This window comes from Pseudonaja textilis, chromosome 11, assembly GCF_049901715.1.
Source record: "Pseudonaja textilis isolate UNSWEBS1 chromosome 11, rPseTex1.2, whole genome shotgun sequence".
NCBI lineage: Eukaryota > Metazoa > Chordata > Lepidosauria > Squamata > Elapidae > Pseudonaja > Pseudonaja textilis.
In genome coordinates this window covers 11,867,760-11,885,144 of record NC_142000.1, presented here as the reverse complement: position 1 = coordinate 11,885,144, position 17,385 = coordinate 11,867,760, and the positions used below count along the sequence as shown (strand labels likewise).

At 42.3% G+C, this 17,385-nt stretch overlaps 1 protein-coding gene and 1 long non-coding RNA gene across 2 annotated transcripts; one reads left to right on the top strand and one right to left on the bottom strand.

Annotated features, from left to right (window-relative positions):
* Positions 1 to 145: 145 nt before the first annotated feature.
* LOC148124834 (uncharacterized) lies at positions 146 to 14,200 on the top strand. The gene is made up of 4 exons (XR_015744952.1): positions 146 to 304; positions 910 to 1,049; positions 1,519 to 1,592; positions 14,084 to 14,200. It is a non-coding gene; the product is annotated as an uncharacterized LOC148124834 (long non-coding RNA).
* On the bottom strand, positions 5,412 to 14,167 carry BEAN1 (brain expressed associated with NEDD4 1). Its single transcript, XM_087940579.1, has 3 exons — positions 14,029 to 14,167; positions 12,681 to 12,822; positions 5,412 to 6,200 (listed from the first exon to the last, which is right to left on the bottom strand). The coding sequence occupies exons 1-3, from the start codon at positions 14,165 to 14,167 to the stop codon at positions 5,852 to 5,854; spliced, it is 630 nt and encodes a 209-aa protein (XP_087796705.1). The 3' UTR covers positions 5,412 to 5,851.
* Positions 14,201 to 17,385: the final 3,185 nt, after the last annotated feature.

Below are 17,385 nucleotides of genomic sequence, written 5' to 3'. Positions count from 1 at the left end.
CTTGCCCCGCCGTGCCAGTGGCTGCCCCTGCTGTCGCTCAAGGCCAGCGGGCGTCGTTTTTTCAGTTCGGGGAAGTGGGCGGGGCCGCAAAGCGAAAGTGAAACCGAAGGGAGAAGGGAGGCGGGGGCGGGGGCGGGGGGGGAGGCTTGCTTTGGGGACCCGAGTTCAAAGGCGGGTTGGAAGGGATTATCTGGCTCGCTCGAGCGCCTGGAGTGGTTCTTAGACGTGCCACCATGGGTGATGGTTGCTATTACAGTTAGTCCTCGTTTTACAACGGTCCATAAACGTATTTGATTGCCTATTAGTAACCTATGACCATCCCCTAAGTGTTGTGTCTTATGATACTGGATGAATGTATTTATTTTTTCTTTTTGTCCAAAGAGCTTATGCACCAAAAACAAATTACTTGTGTGTCCAATCACACTTGGCCAATAAAGAATTCTATTCTATTCTATTCTCTCTTCTACATTCCATTCCATTCCATTCCATTCTGTCTTCTCTTCTCTTCTCTTCTCTTCTCTTCTCTTCTCTTCTCTTCTCTTCTCTTCTCTTCTCTCTATTCTGTTCTCTCCTCTCCTCTACATTCTATTCTATTCTAATTCTATTCTATTTTCTATTCTATATTCTATTCTATTCTCTCCTCTACATTATATTCTATTCTAATTCTATTCTCTATTCTATTCTATTTTCCATTCTATATTCTATTCTATTCTCTCTTCCACATTCCATTCCATTCTATTCTATTCTAATTCTATTCTATTTTCCATTATATATTCTATTCTATTCTCTCTTCCACACATTCTATTCTATTCTATTCTATTCTATTCTATTCTATTCTATTCTATTCTATTCTATTCTATTCACTCAAGACCATTGCCGCATCCCCATGGTCATGTGATTTACATTCAGATACTTGGCAACCGATTCACATTTCTGGTGGTTATGCGGCGTCCCGGGGTCATGCGATCCCCTCGGGCGACCTTCGGATGAGCAAAGCCAACAGGGAAACCCAGATTCACTTAACAAACATCCTACTAGCTGAACAACAGGTACTCCTCGTCTTACAACGGTTCATAAACAGATTTGATAGCTTATTAGTAACCTATGACTATCACTAAGTGTTGTACCTTATGATTCTTGATGAATGTATTTATTTTTTCTTTATGTACACTGAGAGCATTGTTTCACTTAACAAAGGTGGCAAGAAAAGTCACAAGTTGGGGCGAAAGCCCCTTAACAAATGTCTCTTAGCCGCATAAATTTGGGGCTCCATTGTGGACGTAAGTTGAGGATTGCCTGTATTTTACAGACTCTGAGTTCAACTTCCGTCTTAGCCACGAAAGCCAGCTGGGTGACTTTGGGCCAGTCAGTCATTCTCTCAGCCCAGCCCACCTCACAGGGGTGTTTGTTGTGGGGAAAATAGGAGGAGGAAGGTGTGTTGAATACGTTTGCCACCTTGAGTTATTTGTAAACATAAAAGGTGGGATATGAATGAATGAATGTTTTGTTTTACCTCAGGTGCAGGAGACTAAACCTGGGACTGCTTGCCCTGAAGCCCACATCCGGAATAGGGCCATTGGAAGGGTGTTCAGGTGAAGCAAGCATTTTCTTTCAATCTTTGTCATCATTATAGCATCATTATAGCAGAGGTGGCCTTCAGCAGGTTCTGACCAGTTCTGGAGAACTGGAAGCAGAATATTTGAGTCATTCAGAAAAGCAGCAAATCCCGCCTCTTACTGGCCCTGTCCCTATCTATTCTCTGCTTCCCGAGTCCCAACTGATCAGCTGGGTCTTCTTTTGTTGCCCTGCACAGGAGAACGGAGCTGGAAAGCAGGTTAGTGGGGTGAAGAGGTGGTATTCAGTAGGTTCTGACCAGTTCTGGAGAACCAGTAGCAGAAATTTTGAGTAGTTCAGAGAACGGGCAAATACCACCCCTGACTGGTCCCGCCCCCATCTATTCTCCGCCTCCCATTGAGTCCCAGCTGATTGGCTGGGTCTTCTTTGGTTGCCCTGCACAGGAGAAAGGAGCTGGAAAGCAGGTTAGTGGGGTGCAGAGGTGGCGTTCAGCAGGTTCTGACCAGTTCTGGAGAACCAGTAGCAGAAATTTTGAGTAGTCCAGAGAACTGGCAAATACCACCTCTGACTGGAGATTTTACAGTATCCTTCCTCTGCCATGCCCACCAAGCCACACCCACATAACCGGTAGTAAAAAAATTTGAATCCCACCACTGCTGATTATAGTAAAGTCAACCAGTTTAAATGCAACCCCGAGCCCCAACATTTGGGGAGAGGTGGTCACTATAGGCCATTCTGGGACATAAATGCTTAGAGTAGTTGATCTACTCTAGCCTTCCTAGATTCATAAATGTTGTGAACATTGATTGTAAGTAAAAACAGTTACTCCTGTGAGGCCTTTGAAGATACCAGTTTCCATAACTTGGTTGTGATGGAAAGTTTTTTTTTAAAAATCAAAACATTATACAGATAAACAATTAATTCAAATGAATGAGATCGAAACATCCCGCAGATTCTCTTCTCCCCAAAGTATGTCTTTGAGTCACAGAGGCTGTTTATAATCTTAGATTATGTAACTTGGATGCAAACCGAGGACTTCATGATGTTGGAATATTTTGGAACACCCATTCGTATTTAATAAATATAGAGCAAGCTTTTGAATCATGCAGTGTTTAAGATTAGTCGCATGAATTATCCCATATACATTTAAATGGTTAGACTATTTCTAACTCCAAAAAGGCTGTTTTAATGCATGTTGTAAAAGCTTTCCATGTATTTTTTTTTATTGCTCTTCTCTTTGGAATCATTATACAAATATCCATCGTTTAATTAGCAGCACGAAGAAACACAATTCTCTTTCTGCGTAAAGTAATCGTCACAGATGGGTGTTTTTGTTTTTGCATTTAATTGTGAATGGAACCCCATGCTTTACAATATTTAGCCTTCTATATCCAGAGGCAAATGCCACCTTTTTGCTGCTACATTTCTAAAGGTTGCTAATAGACAAATAAACAGAGCAAAACAAACCATATTCTATTCTTGCTACAATGTACAGATAGTCCTCAGCTTGTAACTATTCATTTACCGCTTGTTCAAAGTTACAAGAGAACTTATGACTGGTCCCCACACTTACAAATGTTGCAGTATTCCCTACGGTCACAGGATCAAAATTCAGGTGCTTGACAACTGGCATGTATATATATGATAGCTGTCCTGTTCCAGGGTCATGCGTGATCTTCCCAGCCATCCTCTGAAAAGCAAAGTCGACTGGAGGAAACCATATTTGCTTAACGACCATGGGATTTGCTTAGTAACTGCTGTGATTTGCTTAACCACCCTGGGAAATAAAGTCATAAAATCAGACGCGGCTCATTTACCAACCATCTTGCTTTGCAACAGAAACTCTGCTCTTAATTGTGGTCGTAAGTCGAGGTTTACCTGCAGAGGAAGAATGGGACATTCATGGGAAATGAAGCGCCATGTTGTTTCTCAACTTGGCAACATTAAGATAGGGGCACTTCTGGTTATGGCTCTGGGGAATGGATGCAATTGTTGGGAAAGGAAAATCTTAAGGGAAAGTTTTATTATTCGGCACCAAAAAAGGATATTTGATCCTAGATCCGTGATGGCGAACCTATGGCATGCGTGCCACAAGTGCACGAACCTATGGCATGCATCCATGCAGAACCATTTGTGCTAGCACGCAAGCCGCAGGCAAATTTACCTCACTGCACATGCATGCGCTTCACAGCTGATTTTTTTCAGTTGGTTTGAAGCCTTTTTTGGCCTCCCAGAGGCTTGGAAAAAGCTTCTGCAAGGCTTTTCAGGACAAATTATAGGCCCGTTTCGTCACTTCCGGTATTACCGGAAGTGACGAAACGGGCCTATAATTTGTCCTGAAAAGCCTTGCAGAAGCTTTCCCAAGCCTCTGGGAGGCTGAAAAGGCTTCAAACCAGCCAAAAATCAGCTGTGAGGCACAGTGAAGGCAAGGGGGTGGGGCGGGGATTGGGCACACATGCGCAGGGGGCGTGGGCACACATTGCATTCTGGGTGCTGGCACACGAGCATTGTGTGTGCGTTGGTGCATGCACAATTTTTGGCACAGGAACCCAAAGAGGTTAACCACTGTCCTAGATGGATCAGAGATAAGGATGATGGTAATTTGTGCTCGATAAGAAGGCATTGTAGACCTTCTACAAGTTCAGTGCAATACAGGTAGTCCTTGATTTACAAAAGTTTGTTTAGTGACTGTTCAAAGTTACAACGGAACGGGAAAAAGGGGTTTATGACCATTTTTCACACTTACGAACATTTCAGCATCCCCATGCTCATGTGATCAAAATTCAACTGGTCACAAAGGGGAAATCATAGAGACTTTGTGCATGGGAGTTCTAGCTAGAAATGAGTGTCCTTTGTCAAAGGCCCACTTTCTTTTGAGATTACACTTTCAAAAACAAATGGGGAAGAACAAAACTGAAAGATGACCTGATTGGAAGGGTTAATGAAATACAAGGACCTCAAGTTCATGCTCATTTCCTTCCATGTGCCACATTTCTCCCTTTAAATCAAATTAAAATGCACCAACGGAAATACCAATTTTGGACAGAAAGTTTGGAGATTTCCAGGGCTACGGCCAGCATGTTCCAAGGCAAGTGGACTTATTAGGTTGGGCAGCCCTGCCTGCCTTAAGGAACTGAATTTAGTCTGAATGGGAGAGATCAAAGGAACAGCTGGAGGAGGAGAAAGAGAACCTCCATTTTCCCCAAAGACCAAGAATGTCATTTTGTAAAAGGAGATGGGATAAAATTCTCTAATGATGTTAGGTGTTTTGTTAGGACGGAAACAACAGCCGCAGTAAAACAAGAACATAGCAGCAAGCCATCAAGAACCTAAGCACAGATTTAAAATCCTAGAGTCCCAGCAAAAGAATTCTTTTGCTCCCTTGCTTGTAAAACCAGAAACTACTTTCTAGAATTCAGAGTTACAGCTGAGAAAAAAAATCAGATTCCCATAAACGAACGATCTGAGATACTTCAAGAAATCTGTAGTCAGTTATTAGTTGGGAGAATCATATTTTGGTTCATCCATTGAATCTTCGTCATCGTCATTATGAACTTACTCCGTAGACCTCAAGGGCAACATGGATGGTGTCCTCCCTATTTTATTAGCTTCCCAACTCTCCTGCGAGGTAGGTCGTGTTGATAGGCAGACCGGTTGGCTTCAGGATGGCTATTTTCCCAGACCACACTGAGGTACAAACTAGCCAGCCCACATTTTAGCCTAGTGCATTTTGTAAAACCCAACCCACATTTTCCTTACAAAGAATCCCTTCCTCTGTTATTTATCTCTACTACTTACAAGCAGTGCTTTAAATATTGGTTGTACCTTTTTAAAAAAATGCATTTTATTTATTAATCAAATTTATAGAGTTGCCCCATCTCACCGAAGTTGACTCTGGACAACTTTTCCTCCCAAGCCAGGGAAGATCCAACTAGAATTGACAGTCCCATATGCCTCTGGTTGAGCAGGAGACATTTTAAAAATGCTTCGGAGTTGTCCGCCTTCCTTAGCATCGCTTTTGGTGTTTTTACATTTTCAAAGTGGAAGAGAAAACAGTGCAAAAGACATTAGACAGGCCAGCTTTCCAAAGATGTTCTACTAAAGAAAGAAAACGAAACCCGTGTCTCCAAAAGCAGCCCAGCCTAGCCCTGTTCGAAGTAGAAAAAAAAAGAGACGAATATTGTTGCAAGTCCACCGGCGGGTGAGTGACCACTTCATTTTGCTATGTGTCTTTGCTTTGAAGGTTTCTTTCCGATGTCCCCAGGGCGTAATTCGTTTATGCTATTCTGTCAAAAAGTGTCCGATGATAATCTGCTGAACTTTTCAGCAGAGCCCGTGAGACTTGTGGGAGAGGAACGTTCTGTTCACCCACAACAGCCTCGTACGGAGGAGCGGTTTCGGTCGGGTAGGGCGATGATGAGGCCGTGGAAGGTTGATGCAGGTCCTGTATCCTAACCAAACCCTCCGAATCCTGCCCCATTGTTGTACTGGTAGATCCCCTTTCTTCCAAGGGGTTGTTTATAGACACATCATTCTGCTGACAAGGGTCTATCAGAGAATAAGGTGGAGGATCTTCTGTTGGAAGGTAGATTTGGGCTGCTCCAGGCCCAACACACTCCTCATACCTGAAACAAAGCACAACCATGGTATATTTCCTGCATAATTCGGGCGAATCCATCAATGCAAAACAATAACATTATGAGCCACAGTAGCACAGTAGTAGAGTGCACTATTGGAGGCTACTTCTGCTGACTACCAGATGACTGCAATTTGACAGTTCAAATCTCATCAGGCTCAAGGTTGACTTGGCCTTCCATCCTTCCAACATGGGTAAAACAAGGACCCAAATTGTTGGGGGCAAGGTGCTGAATCTGTAAGCTGCTTAGAGTGGGCTGTAAAGGACTATGAAGTGGTATATAACTCTTAAGTGCTAATGCTGTTGCTCTTCCATCCATCCATCCATCAATGATGAGCAGTGGTTAGAATGCAGTATTGCAGGCTAACTGCCTACTGCCAGCAGTTCAATCGTGACTGGCTCAAGGTTGACTCAGCTTTCCATCTTTCCAAGGTCGGTAAAATGAGATTGTTGGGGACAATATGCTGAGTCTGTAAACTGCTTAGAAAGGGCTGTAAAGCACTTAAAGCAGTATGTAAGTCCTAGTGCTATATCATACAGATCTCCATTTGGAAGGGAAGTAGAAGATAATAGAATTGAAACCAACCAATGTAGCAGGTGAAGCAGAAAGTTAAATACGTTTTACACTACAACACCAACTCTTTCCTGAACTGGAGAATTCTTTTTCAAGGAACAAGAAGTTTTAAAGGAAGTTGCCATGCTTACTGTAAAGGATAGAGGGCTACTAATTAAATGCAGATCTCCCACATGACCATTAATTATATTAATTGAAATAATTATGAGTCACCCAGAGGAGATGATCTATATATTTACTAAATAAATACACAGATAAACAAATAAGTCTCAGTCATTACACAGAGCAGCCAAATAAAGTCTGTCTGCCTAATTTTTTTTATAAAAAAAAATCTCTGTGTCTGCTGTTTCTAAAATACTAACTCTAAAATAGATCTGACATGTTTCCAGTGAATTTGGGTCTCCAGGAAATCCATTAAGAGAGGGATAATTATGGACATTACTTTTGATGTACCCTTTCAAGAAAAATAGACTAGAATGGTTCCATCTGAATGCTTTGGCAGGATCCTGATTAAGGAAGAAAAAGAAAGCAAAATAATCCCAAATGAAATCTGTAGACTCGTATGAGAACCGATTAGGGATACATTTAGAGAGATAATCACATTTAGTCGCAAATGAGATTTCTGTAGCTTGTACATCAAAGCAATTTAATTATTAGCATCCCAAAGGCATCTTTCATAAATTAATGTCCTAATTAGAATCGTATATAAATAGTTTTTCTGCCCTGCATATAGCCATCAAAATTTAAAATGAAGAACAGCCACCCACCCAAAAATGGGACTTGGCTTCGCTTCATTGGTCAGAAGAGCAAGTTAATCGATTCTCAGAAGATTTGGTACCAGATGTTGATGTTGTGTTCAGCTGTAATGGCTGCCTCATTTGACCCCTATGCCCTTTGCCAAAACGTGTGCCCTCCAGATGACAGGGATGCTAACCCCAGAATTCCAGAAAGCCCCTTTCACCCAGTACAAACTTTTATCGGGCATGTGTATGGCAAGATCTTCAATTTGGATTTGATTCTGGACAAAACATTTAAAAATCTACCTATGCTTTCCATCTCCCTATTACATACAGTTCCATTTCAAGTACTGGTTATGGTTCAGTCGAGCAAAAAAACCCTCAACAATCTTCCAATGGTATTAAAATTTTTTCACACTTCTTAACCTGGGGCTAGGACAGAGCAAAACCAATGAGAACATTTGCTATCCTGACATGGTTACCCAGAGGAAAAACAACAACCTGGCATCTATCATAGGGAGTCTTCTTCAGACTTCTGTAAGCCATAAAGGGGTCATTGTAACTCATTCAGTCACATGGTTTTGTAACCCATGAACTTGGAGTAAGCCTCTTGGATCTCAGTGGGATTTACTTTTGCACTGACGTCAGCTCAACATGAAGGGTAAAGGTAGCAGGTGTCCCCTGTCCAGTTGTATCTGACTCTAGTGGGAGATGTTCATCTCTGTTCCTTAGCCAAGGGAGCCAGCATTGCTCCAAAGACATTTCTGTGGTCATGTGTCCAGCATGGTTATATGCCAAAGGCTCACAAAATGCTGTTACCTTCTCACCAAAGTGGTTCTTATTTATCTATTCTCATGCTTTGGAACTGCTAGCTGGACAGGAGCTGAGGCAAGTCATGGGAGCTTACTCCACCACCTGTGTCCCAATATGTTCCAATATCCATTAGTGTTCCAATATCTCAGGGGCTGCCCCAAAGAAGAGGGAGCCAAGCTATTCTCCACAGCACCTGAGGGCAGGACAAGAAGCAACGGGTGGAAATTGATCAAGGAGAGAAACAACCAAGAACTAAGGAGAAATTTCCTGACAGTTAGAACAATTAACCAGTGGAACAACTTGCCTCCAGAAGTTGTGAATGCTCCAACACTGGAAGTTTTTAAGAAGAGATTGGACAACCACGTGTCTGAAATGGTCTAGGATTTCCTGCCTGAGCAGGGGATTGAACTAGAACAGTGGTCACCAACCAGTGGGCCGGGGACCACTGGTGATCTGCAAGAAAATTTTGGTGGTCCGCAGAGAAATGTCACCCCCAAAGCACCCCCCCAAAACAATCCAGGCTGTGCAGGAACACAAGGCTGTGCTGCCCATATGGCCTGTGGGAACACAAGGTTTGTGTCGCTTGCATCGCGAACAATATGAGGTAGTGAGGGGAAGGGGGGGAACTTGCCCCACTCAACCCACGCACCTGGCCTGGCCACCAGGCTGCTTCTTTCCGCTTTTTTCTTCTTCTGCTTTTGGCTGCACGCAAGAGCAAATGCAGCAAAAGTCTGTCTTTCTCTCCCCCAAACTCCGCCAGAAATGAATCTTTGGGACTCTGCAAGACATCCTGCTTCAAGAGGCTGCACTGGCAAAGACTAATTTCTGGTGGAGTTTGGAGGGGAGAAAGAAAGACTTCTGCTGCTTCAGCTGCTTTCCTTGCATGAAGCCAAAAGTCTCTCTTTCTCTCTCTCTCTCTGTACCCTTGAGAATGGAGCTGAAGATGGCGATCCCAAATAAAGAATGATCAATCGGTAGGAAAACAGGGTGGGGAATTTTCCTGCAGACTTTTTCTTGGGATTTTCCAAGGGTCTCTGGTCCGTGGCATTTAAAATTATGTGTTTGGTGGACCTGAGGTCCAAAAAGTTGGAGACCCCTGAACTAGAAGACCTCCAACGTCCTTCTAACTTGGTTATTCTGTTCTGTTCTGCGTGGCCCTCAGGTCTCAAACCCAGGCTGTCAACTTTCCAACTGACAAGCTCAACATCTCTAACCACTGAACCATTGTGCCCCTTACAGCATGGAGGATACCAAAGTAAACGCAGGGGGATTTGAAGAGAACTGATTGATTCAAATTCCCACCACGGATAGCAGGTTTTTATCTCTTAAGATCTACCGCTGGCTTGAAGTCCAGTCTGAAGCTCTAGAGAACTGCAATATATCAAAGTATTCAATACACGGGACTTGGATCCAATGGTATTGAATACTGCAGTGGAAAAACACTGCAATTAAAGGGAGGTGCTAAACTTTCGGTAACTCAACACGAAATGCTTAGCAACTGGAAAAGGTGGATGCAAAACCAAGGATTCATCGCTACCCCACAATGAATGGGGAAGTCAAGAAGGGGGAGGTTTGGGAGAAGAGGGTGAGAAAGGCTGAAACCTGGAAGATTACTGGAGCTGGCAGTTGGCAACCTTGCCTGGAGGACAAAAATGCCAGCTGGTGGAAACAAAAGCTGTGCTTTCCAGATACTCTTATCAGTTAAGCAGATGGCCAGCTTCCCACTTAGGCTGCAGGAAGAGAAAGGTTGTAAAAAGCCCTGATTTTTTGGGGGCCTCTCGCCAGGAGTTGAATTTTCTTCCTGTAATTAAGTCAGTGGGAGAAAATCTGTATGTTTCCACCCCTTGAGAACAGCATAGTAGACTCTACAAATTGCCGGAACGAAGTCCTGCTTAAATAAAAAGTACCTGAGAAGAAACAAGGCACCCTCACCTCTACGCCAGGGAATGTGAAGAGAAAGGGGGATTGACCAAGCTCCTCCTGCCAGCCTTCAAGCTGCAGGCAGGACTGGCTCTGATGAAGACAAGTCTTAAGAATCCCAAGAAGAGAAGATAGAGAAATAGGTGGATGGATGGATGGATGGATGGACAGGTGGATGATAGAGTCATACATAGACACATACATATAGATATAGATAGATAGATGCTAGATAGATAGATCTATAGATTGATAAATAGATGGAAGGACAGACAGACAGATGGATGATAGTCATACATAGACACATATTTATAGAGATAGATACATGGATGTTAGATAGATATATAGATCAATAAATAGATGGTCAGATGGACAGGCAGGACAGATAGATGATAAGAGTCAAATAGATACATATATAGGTAGATAGACAGATGTTAGATAGATAGATCTATAGATTGATAAATAGATGGATGAACGGAAGGACAGACAGACAGATGGATGATAGTCATACATAGACACGTATTTATAGAGATAGATAGATAGATGTTAGATATATAGATTGATAAATAGATGGACGGACGGACAGGCAAGACAAATAGATGGATGATAAGAGTCAAACAGATACATACATATATAGGTAGATAGACAGATGTTAGATAGATAGATGTATAGATCGATAAATTGATGGACAGACAGACAGACTGTCCATCCATCCATCCATTTATCGATAGACACATATTTATAGAGATAGACAGATTTAACTGAAGGGAAGTTAGAAAGCCATGATGAGGAAATATATATCTATCCAAAATGGCCATCCAATCATATATCAGTGGATTGTAATATACCATATTATACCTGGCTAATCAAAATGTTGCACAAATAAACAATGACAGTCTCACCCAACATCTCAGCTCCATTCCCAATGCTGTGGTTTTGCACAATCAAACCCTATTTATGGAATCTTGTTGCAATCCCTTAAGGCCTTGTTCTTATGCTTGTGCTGCAAAAGGTTCCTCTTTTATCAGTGAGAAACCAGATGTCCCTCCGTTTCTTTTTTGAAAACAGGGCTTGCAAATCATTTTTCTCTGACTGTGATAAGTAAGTCTTCCATCTCCGACAGACTGATGGTCTTTTGTACCTTAGAATCTCAGAAATGTGGATAGATCACAAGAAGTCATCAAAGTAGTAGATAAAGTATGCAGTGTTTACTTATTTGGTTAATATAGTCATCTATCTCACAGTAGGAGCTCTTGGCAACTTACAATAGGCATCTACACTTTTTATTCTTCATTTCAGTTTGTATGTGTTATATCTGGAAATTGATAGGAAATCAAGCTGCTGATTCTTGTACACTTCTTACAATTTTTGGTGAAATTGTTCAGAGAAGGCACACAACAACAACAGAAAGAGTTCAAAGACCAAAAGGCACTTGAGATATATGGGCCAATGGTTTTAGTATACAGCTGTTCTTAACGCAATTCCTTAAATCAAGAAGCTTCAGCTGTTTTTTGCAATGATGCCCAATAATTCTATCTAACATCATTTACAATTTCAGTCAAATGTCCAATAATTGCTTTTGTACCGCTTACAAATCTGGATTAGGTTTTATCTTCCTTTTCAAGCAGCAGAATTGTGTGAATCTATCGTTTGGCTAATTGACAATTCAGTGTACTTTGGGAACCCAGAACGTGGCTTGATGAAGTAACCAAGTTAAGTTGGGATTTGCAAATGGAGTTAATAGCCATTGTCAAACTCTGAGTTACATTAAACAAATGTTAGACATGAATTTAGGAGTTAGGGTCATTAAATTGACCACCAGCAATTAATAGGAACTTAGCAGTTTGAAAGCATGTAAATGTGAGTGGATTAAACTGATACCATTTTAGTGGGAAGGTAACAGTGATAATGGTGGCTCAGTGACTAAGACGCTGAGCTTGTCGATCAGAAAGGTCGGCGGTTTGGCAGTTCGAATCCCTAGCCCCGCATAATGGAGTGAGCTCCCGTTACTTGTCCCAGCTTCTGCCAACCTAGCAGTTTGAAAGCATGTAAAAATGCAAGTAGAAAAATAGGGACCATTTCGGTGGGAAGGTAACAGCGTTCTGTGTGCCTTCGACCACATGACCATGGAGACGTCTTCGGACAGCGCTGGCTCTTCAGCTTTGTAACGGAGATGAGCACCGCCCCCTAGAGCCAGAAACGACTAGCCTGTATGTGCGAGGGGAACAGTTCCCTTTACCAATGATTCATGCGCCTTGGCTGTGATGGCCACATGACCATGCAGATGTCTTCAGAAAATGATGGCTCCCTCAGCTAGGAAACAAGAGATGAGCACCACCTCCTAGAGTCAGATGTGACTAGGCAGGGGAAACCTTTACCTTTTAAAATCTCTTTTAAAAGAATAATCAAACAATTAAAAGAGGTTTACCGTGGTGGCGAGTCTGGATGTATGATGTTGGCCTGGGAAAGTGCCTCCATGTAAGAGCTAAAGTAAAATGTTGGTGGGAATTCTTCAGCGCAGCTGGATCTTAGCTCTCCGACGGAGCCACCATAGGAAAAACAGTCTGGAGCTGGGGAAAAGAAAAGTAATATTAGCACAATTCCAAAAGGTGGATTGGAGACAAAGAGCCTTGGAAATCCTAAATCATGAATATTTAGGATGTGTCCAGGAATGCAGCTTTTAGGATGAAGTCAGGGCTATAGAAAGAAAGGTTGGAAATATTTACCTCTCATATTACCGATAGTCCTTGAGTTATGACTAGTGTTGAGCCCCCACATTTCCATTGCTAAACAAGACAGTTAAGGGAGTTTTGCTCCGCTTTATGATCTTCCTTGTCAGTGATTAAGTCAATCACTGCAGCTGTTAAGAATTATGACCAGCTAGCAGCCAGTGGAGCTGGCGGCAGACTTGGAGTGAGGAGGTTGGGGCGGAACATGGGCCAGTCCTGGAGTCTGGGGAAGGCTCTGAGGAGTGCTCTGCGTTGGAGGCAGAGATGGGACTAGGGCCATCAGACAGTTATCAGCTGCCTTTGGAGTCAGAGATCACTGGGGCAGAAGAATAGTTGGAGCCTGTTCCCAATGTGCGCATGCGTAGAGCTGCAGGGGGAAGGGAACAGTTAAGGAACAAGGGTTGATTTTCAAGTAAAGGCACAGATGGACAGTGAATGGCCCCTCCCATAGGGAATAAAAAGGAGCAAAAGGGGAGTGGAGTTTGCAGAAGACAATTAGTTCATTTAATTAGTGTGAAGATTTGATTCTTGACTCCTTGCCAAGTATTTTCTGCTACAGCGTTGTGGTTGAAAGCTATCGGCCTGGCAACTCTCCAATGCAACTCTCCAACTCTGTGGTTGTCAATCACTCTTGAAAGACTGTTTGCTGGGATTTTGCTGGATGTGAATGAGAGGAATTCACATTAGACTAATAAAAAGGGGTTTTGTGAGGACGAGGAGGCGGCTTCGTGATTTTTGTGAAGCCTGGGTCAGAACAATAAGTTAGTTACATGGTTGTTGAGTGGATCTGGCTTTTCCATTGACTTCGTTTGTCAGAAGGTCGCAAAAGGTGATGACAAACCCCAGGACATGCCAACCGTCACAAATATGAATCAGTGGCCAAACGGGTGAATTTTGATCACATGACCACAAGGCACTTTTCTTCAATGCCGTTGCGACTTTGAATGATCACTAAACAAATGGTTGTAAGTCAAGGACTACCTTTTTCTAATTCCTAATTTTGAGGGTACTGTTAGAAAGAAAAAAATATAAAGAAGACGCTCTTACTGTAGCTGGCATCGCTCCACAACTGCAGATGTCGAAAGCAATGATTCTTTCGCAGACTGCCAATCAGGATGGCCACACAGGATAGAAAGAGGACTACGCCAATGACTACCCCAGCCACAAGCACGGACGAATCCAGCATAATAATGTCTCGGCTGGTTTCTGCGTAGTGAGTAATCTCGCTGAGGAAGCTGCTACGGTTCAGCCGGATCTCTGTGTAACAATGAGACAGAAAGGGACCCGGTGAGAAGAGAAGAGAAGGGAAGGGAAGAGAGAGTTGAGTTGGAAAAGACCTTGGAGGTCTTCTAGTCCAACCCCCTGCTTAGGCAGGAAACCCGACACCACTTCAGACAAGGGACGTGCATAAGTGCACAATTGTGCCTACCATCCTTGTCCTTTTGTCCCCATTTATTCATCCCTATTTCCTGTATTCTTACTCATGTTTATACTTGAGGCAAAAAAAAAATCTATTGTATAATCTATTAACCCTAACCCTAATCCTATTATCTTGTAAGCAATTGACAAATCAAATCAAATCAATAAATAAATGGTTATCCAATCTCTTCTTAAAAACTTCCAATGTCGGAGCATTTAAAACTTCTGGAGTTCTACTGATTAATTGTTCTGACTGTCAGGAAATTTCTCCTTAGTTCTAAGTTGCTTCTCTCCTTGATTGCTTTCCATCAGTGGTGGGATTCAATATTTTTTTACTATCGGTTTCTGTGGGCGTGGATTGGTGGGCGTGGCAGGGGAAGGATACTGTAAAATCTCCAGTCAGAGGTGGGATTTGCTCGTTCGATGAACTATTCAAAATTTCCGCTATCAGTTTTCCAGAACTAGTCAGAACCTGCTGAATACCACCTCTGGTTTCCATCCATTGCTTCTTGTCCTGCCCTTCAGGTGCTATGGAGAATAGCTTGACTCCTTCTTCTTTGTGGCAGCGCCTGAGATATTGGAAGACTGCTATCATGTCTCCCCTAGTCCTTCTTTTCATCAGACTAGACATACCAATTTCTGGTTGACGAGAACTTACAAAACATCCAGTTTTGTATATTTTATTTATACATTTTTTTCTTTAATCAACGTAAGTACTTATTAGAACAGTGTATTGTCTGACTCACTTTTGGAAATGCAATCAGATACCAGGCTCTTACTATCCCATGTGGTGGACACGCTCAAAAGCAAAAAAAAAATTGGGATAAAAATACATACGTGGCTAGAAAAAATGGTAAAGCATCATATGGACTTAAAACCAGAAATATTTTTGTTAAGTGTAATACCAGAAAATTATAATAAAAGGAATATATATTTAATACTACATGTGTTGACAGCAGTGAGAATTGTATTTGCACGATACTGGAAGAATGAGGATACCCCCAAAGATGAGAATATAATTAAAAATATATTAGATTGTGCAGAGATGGATAAATTGACATTAAAAATAAAGGACAAGGAAGAAACAGAATATTTTTTAACATGGGACTTGTTTTATCAGTGGTTAGATAATAGAAGTAGAGATTAGAAAATAAAAAAGATTACCAATATGTATAAGAAAATGATGAACAATTAATATTATGCACAAGTAAACAATATATTATTATGGTTGATTATTATTATGTATAAGCAAAAACTATATTACTATTATGATTATCATTATTATTGATTAGCAATATTATTATTTTAATATAAGTCTGTTTCAAATGTATGTTGCCAGATAAATCTTTAGAGTCTGTAGGTGAATTGTATGTGATAACCAGGCTGAGCCCGAGGGAGGAATCAAATGCATCATCAGTCTCGAGTAGCTTCATGACCTTAAGAGATCTTAAGGCCAGCCCATCTTGAATTCCTTTGACCCTTATCTACCGCCAATATACTTTGACCATTAGTAATTCGGATTCTTGTACAGCTTTAGCATGCAATAAACCCATACATTCATTTGAACTGCATAGACTCTTGATCTCTTGTGCTTGATATGAATGGACAACATCCCACCAGCTTCAGTCATCACAACCATCGGGACTACAGTATTGCTGGATTCTCCATCCCTGATCATGGGGTTAGGTTGGTTGGAACTGGTAGGAGTTAAAAATCCAGTAACATCTGGACTTTATGAGGAAATCCTTCTGGTTCCCATCAGGACGTGGGTTGAGTTTTACAGTTTTTTTAAATTGTCTAGTTGTCAAGCACGCATTTCCCACTTATCTCCAGGAAGCGGACTCAGTTACTTGCCCCATGTAGGCTAAGAGACAATTGCGAGGTTCTCACATCATGTTAAGCCATATACCTCAGCTTTGGGCATCAGCAATTGACAAGCCAATTCACACACTGGTGGATTCACACATTGTGCTTAACCACAGTATAATTTAGGCTGATGCTTGAATTCTGGTGTCTCTGGGTCTCTGATAACTTCCTGATGCCTATATCCATACTATGACCAGTCTCAATATACAACGGATAGTTTGCTCTTGTTGTCAGGTTCTTGAACTAAAATACTGATGCAGAACAACAGAGTCACAGGGTTGGAAGGGAACTTGGAGGTCTTGTAGTCCAACCTCCCTGCTCAAATAGGAAACTGTAGACCAGGGGTGTCAAGCTCGATTTCATTAAGGGCCACATCAGGTTTGTGTTTGATCTCAGGGGAGCGGGGGTGGGTAGCAGGGCCAGCTCGATATCACTTGTGTCAGGGGTGCCTGTGGCTGCCCAAGCAATGAAAATGGCCTCCCGAGCTCTGTTTCCAGCTGTGACGGCCTCTTGCAGCCCTGCTGAACTCCATTTTTGCTGGCAAAGGCACCACAGACCAGTCCCTCTCTGTTTCCAGGGTGGCCCCATGGGTCAGATCTAAGCACCCCACAAGCCAGATCTGGCCCACGGGCCTTGAGTTTGACACCCCTGCCCTAGACCATTTCAATTTTCAGTCATCCCCACCCTAGACGATTGTCCACTTTCTTCTTAAAAATCTCCAGTGTTGGGCCAAGACTAACCAAGATTGGTTTGATACATCCAGGCATATTAAATGGGCTAACAGAGGCCAAATCTGCTAGGATTTGTGAACGTTTCTCCTTCAGTGCAAAATGCTGGCCTGTCCTTTTCCGATTGCTTTTTATTTTATTTTTCCTGCAGCTACCTGATAACAGCCTCCGCCGTTGTGCGCTGACATTCTTAATGAAAGAGTCTGAAGGAATCAGATGGGATCACTGCTGACCTGCACGCTCAGAATGTCAGAAGGGAAGAATACGTGCCAGGAAAAGAGGGTGAGAAATAAAGAGTTTCAGATATCTGTGGCTTTAGGCCACCATGTGCTATTTCAAATTAGCAGGTAAACACATGCAGGCTCCTCATTCTTCTTCACACCACCAGTCT

Bases quoted from the DNA above. Each gene is read 5' to 3' on its own strand.
- BEAN1 (XM_087940579.1), bottom strand. From the start codon at position 14,167: ATGCTGGATTCGTCCGTGCTTGTGGCTGGGGTAGTCATTGGCGTAGTC. The intron at 12,823-14,028 runs GTAAGAGCGTCT...TCTTTTCCCCAG, and splicing joins GTGGAGCGATGCCAGCTACA to CTCCAGACTGTTTTTCCTAT. The intron at 6,201-12,680 runs GTAAACCTCTTT...GCTTTGTTTCAG, and splicing joins CATCCAGACTCGCCACCACG to GTATGAGGAGTGTGTTGGGC.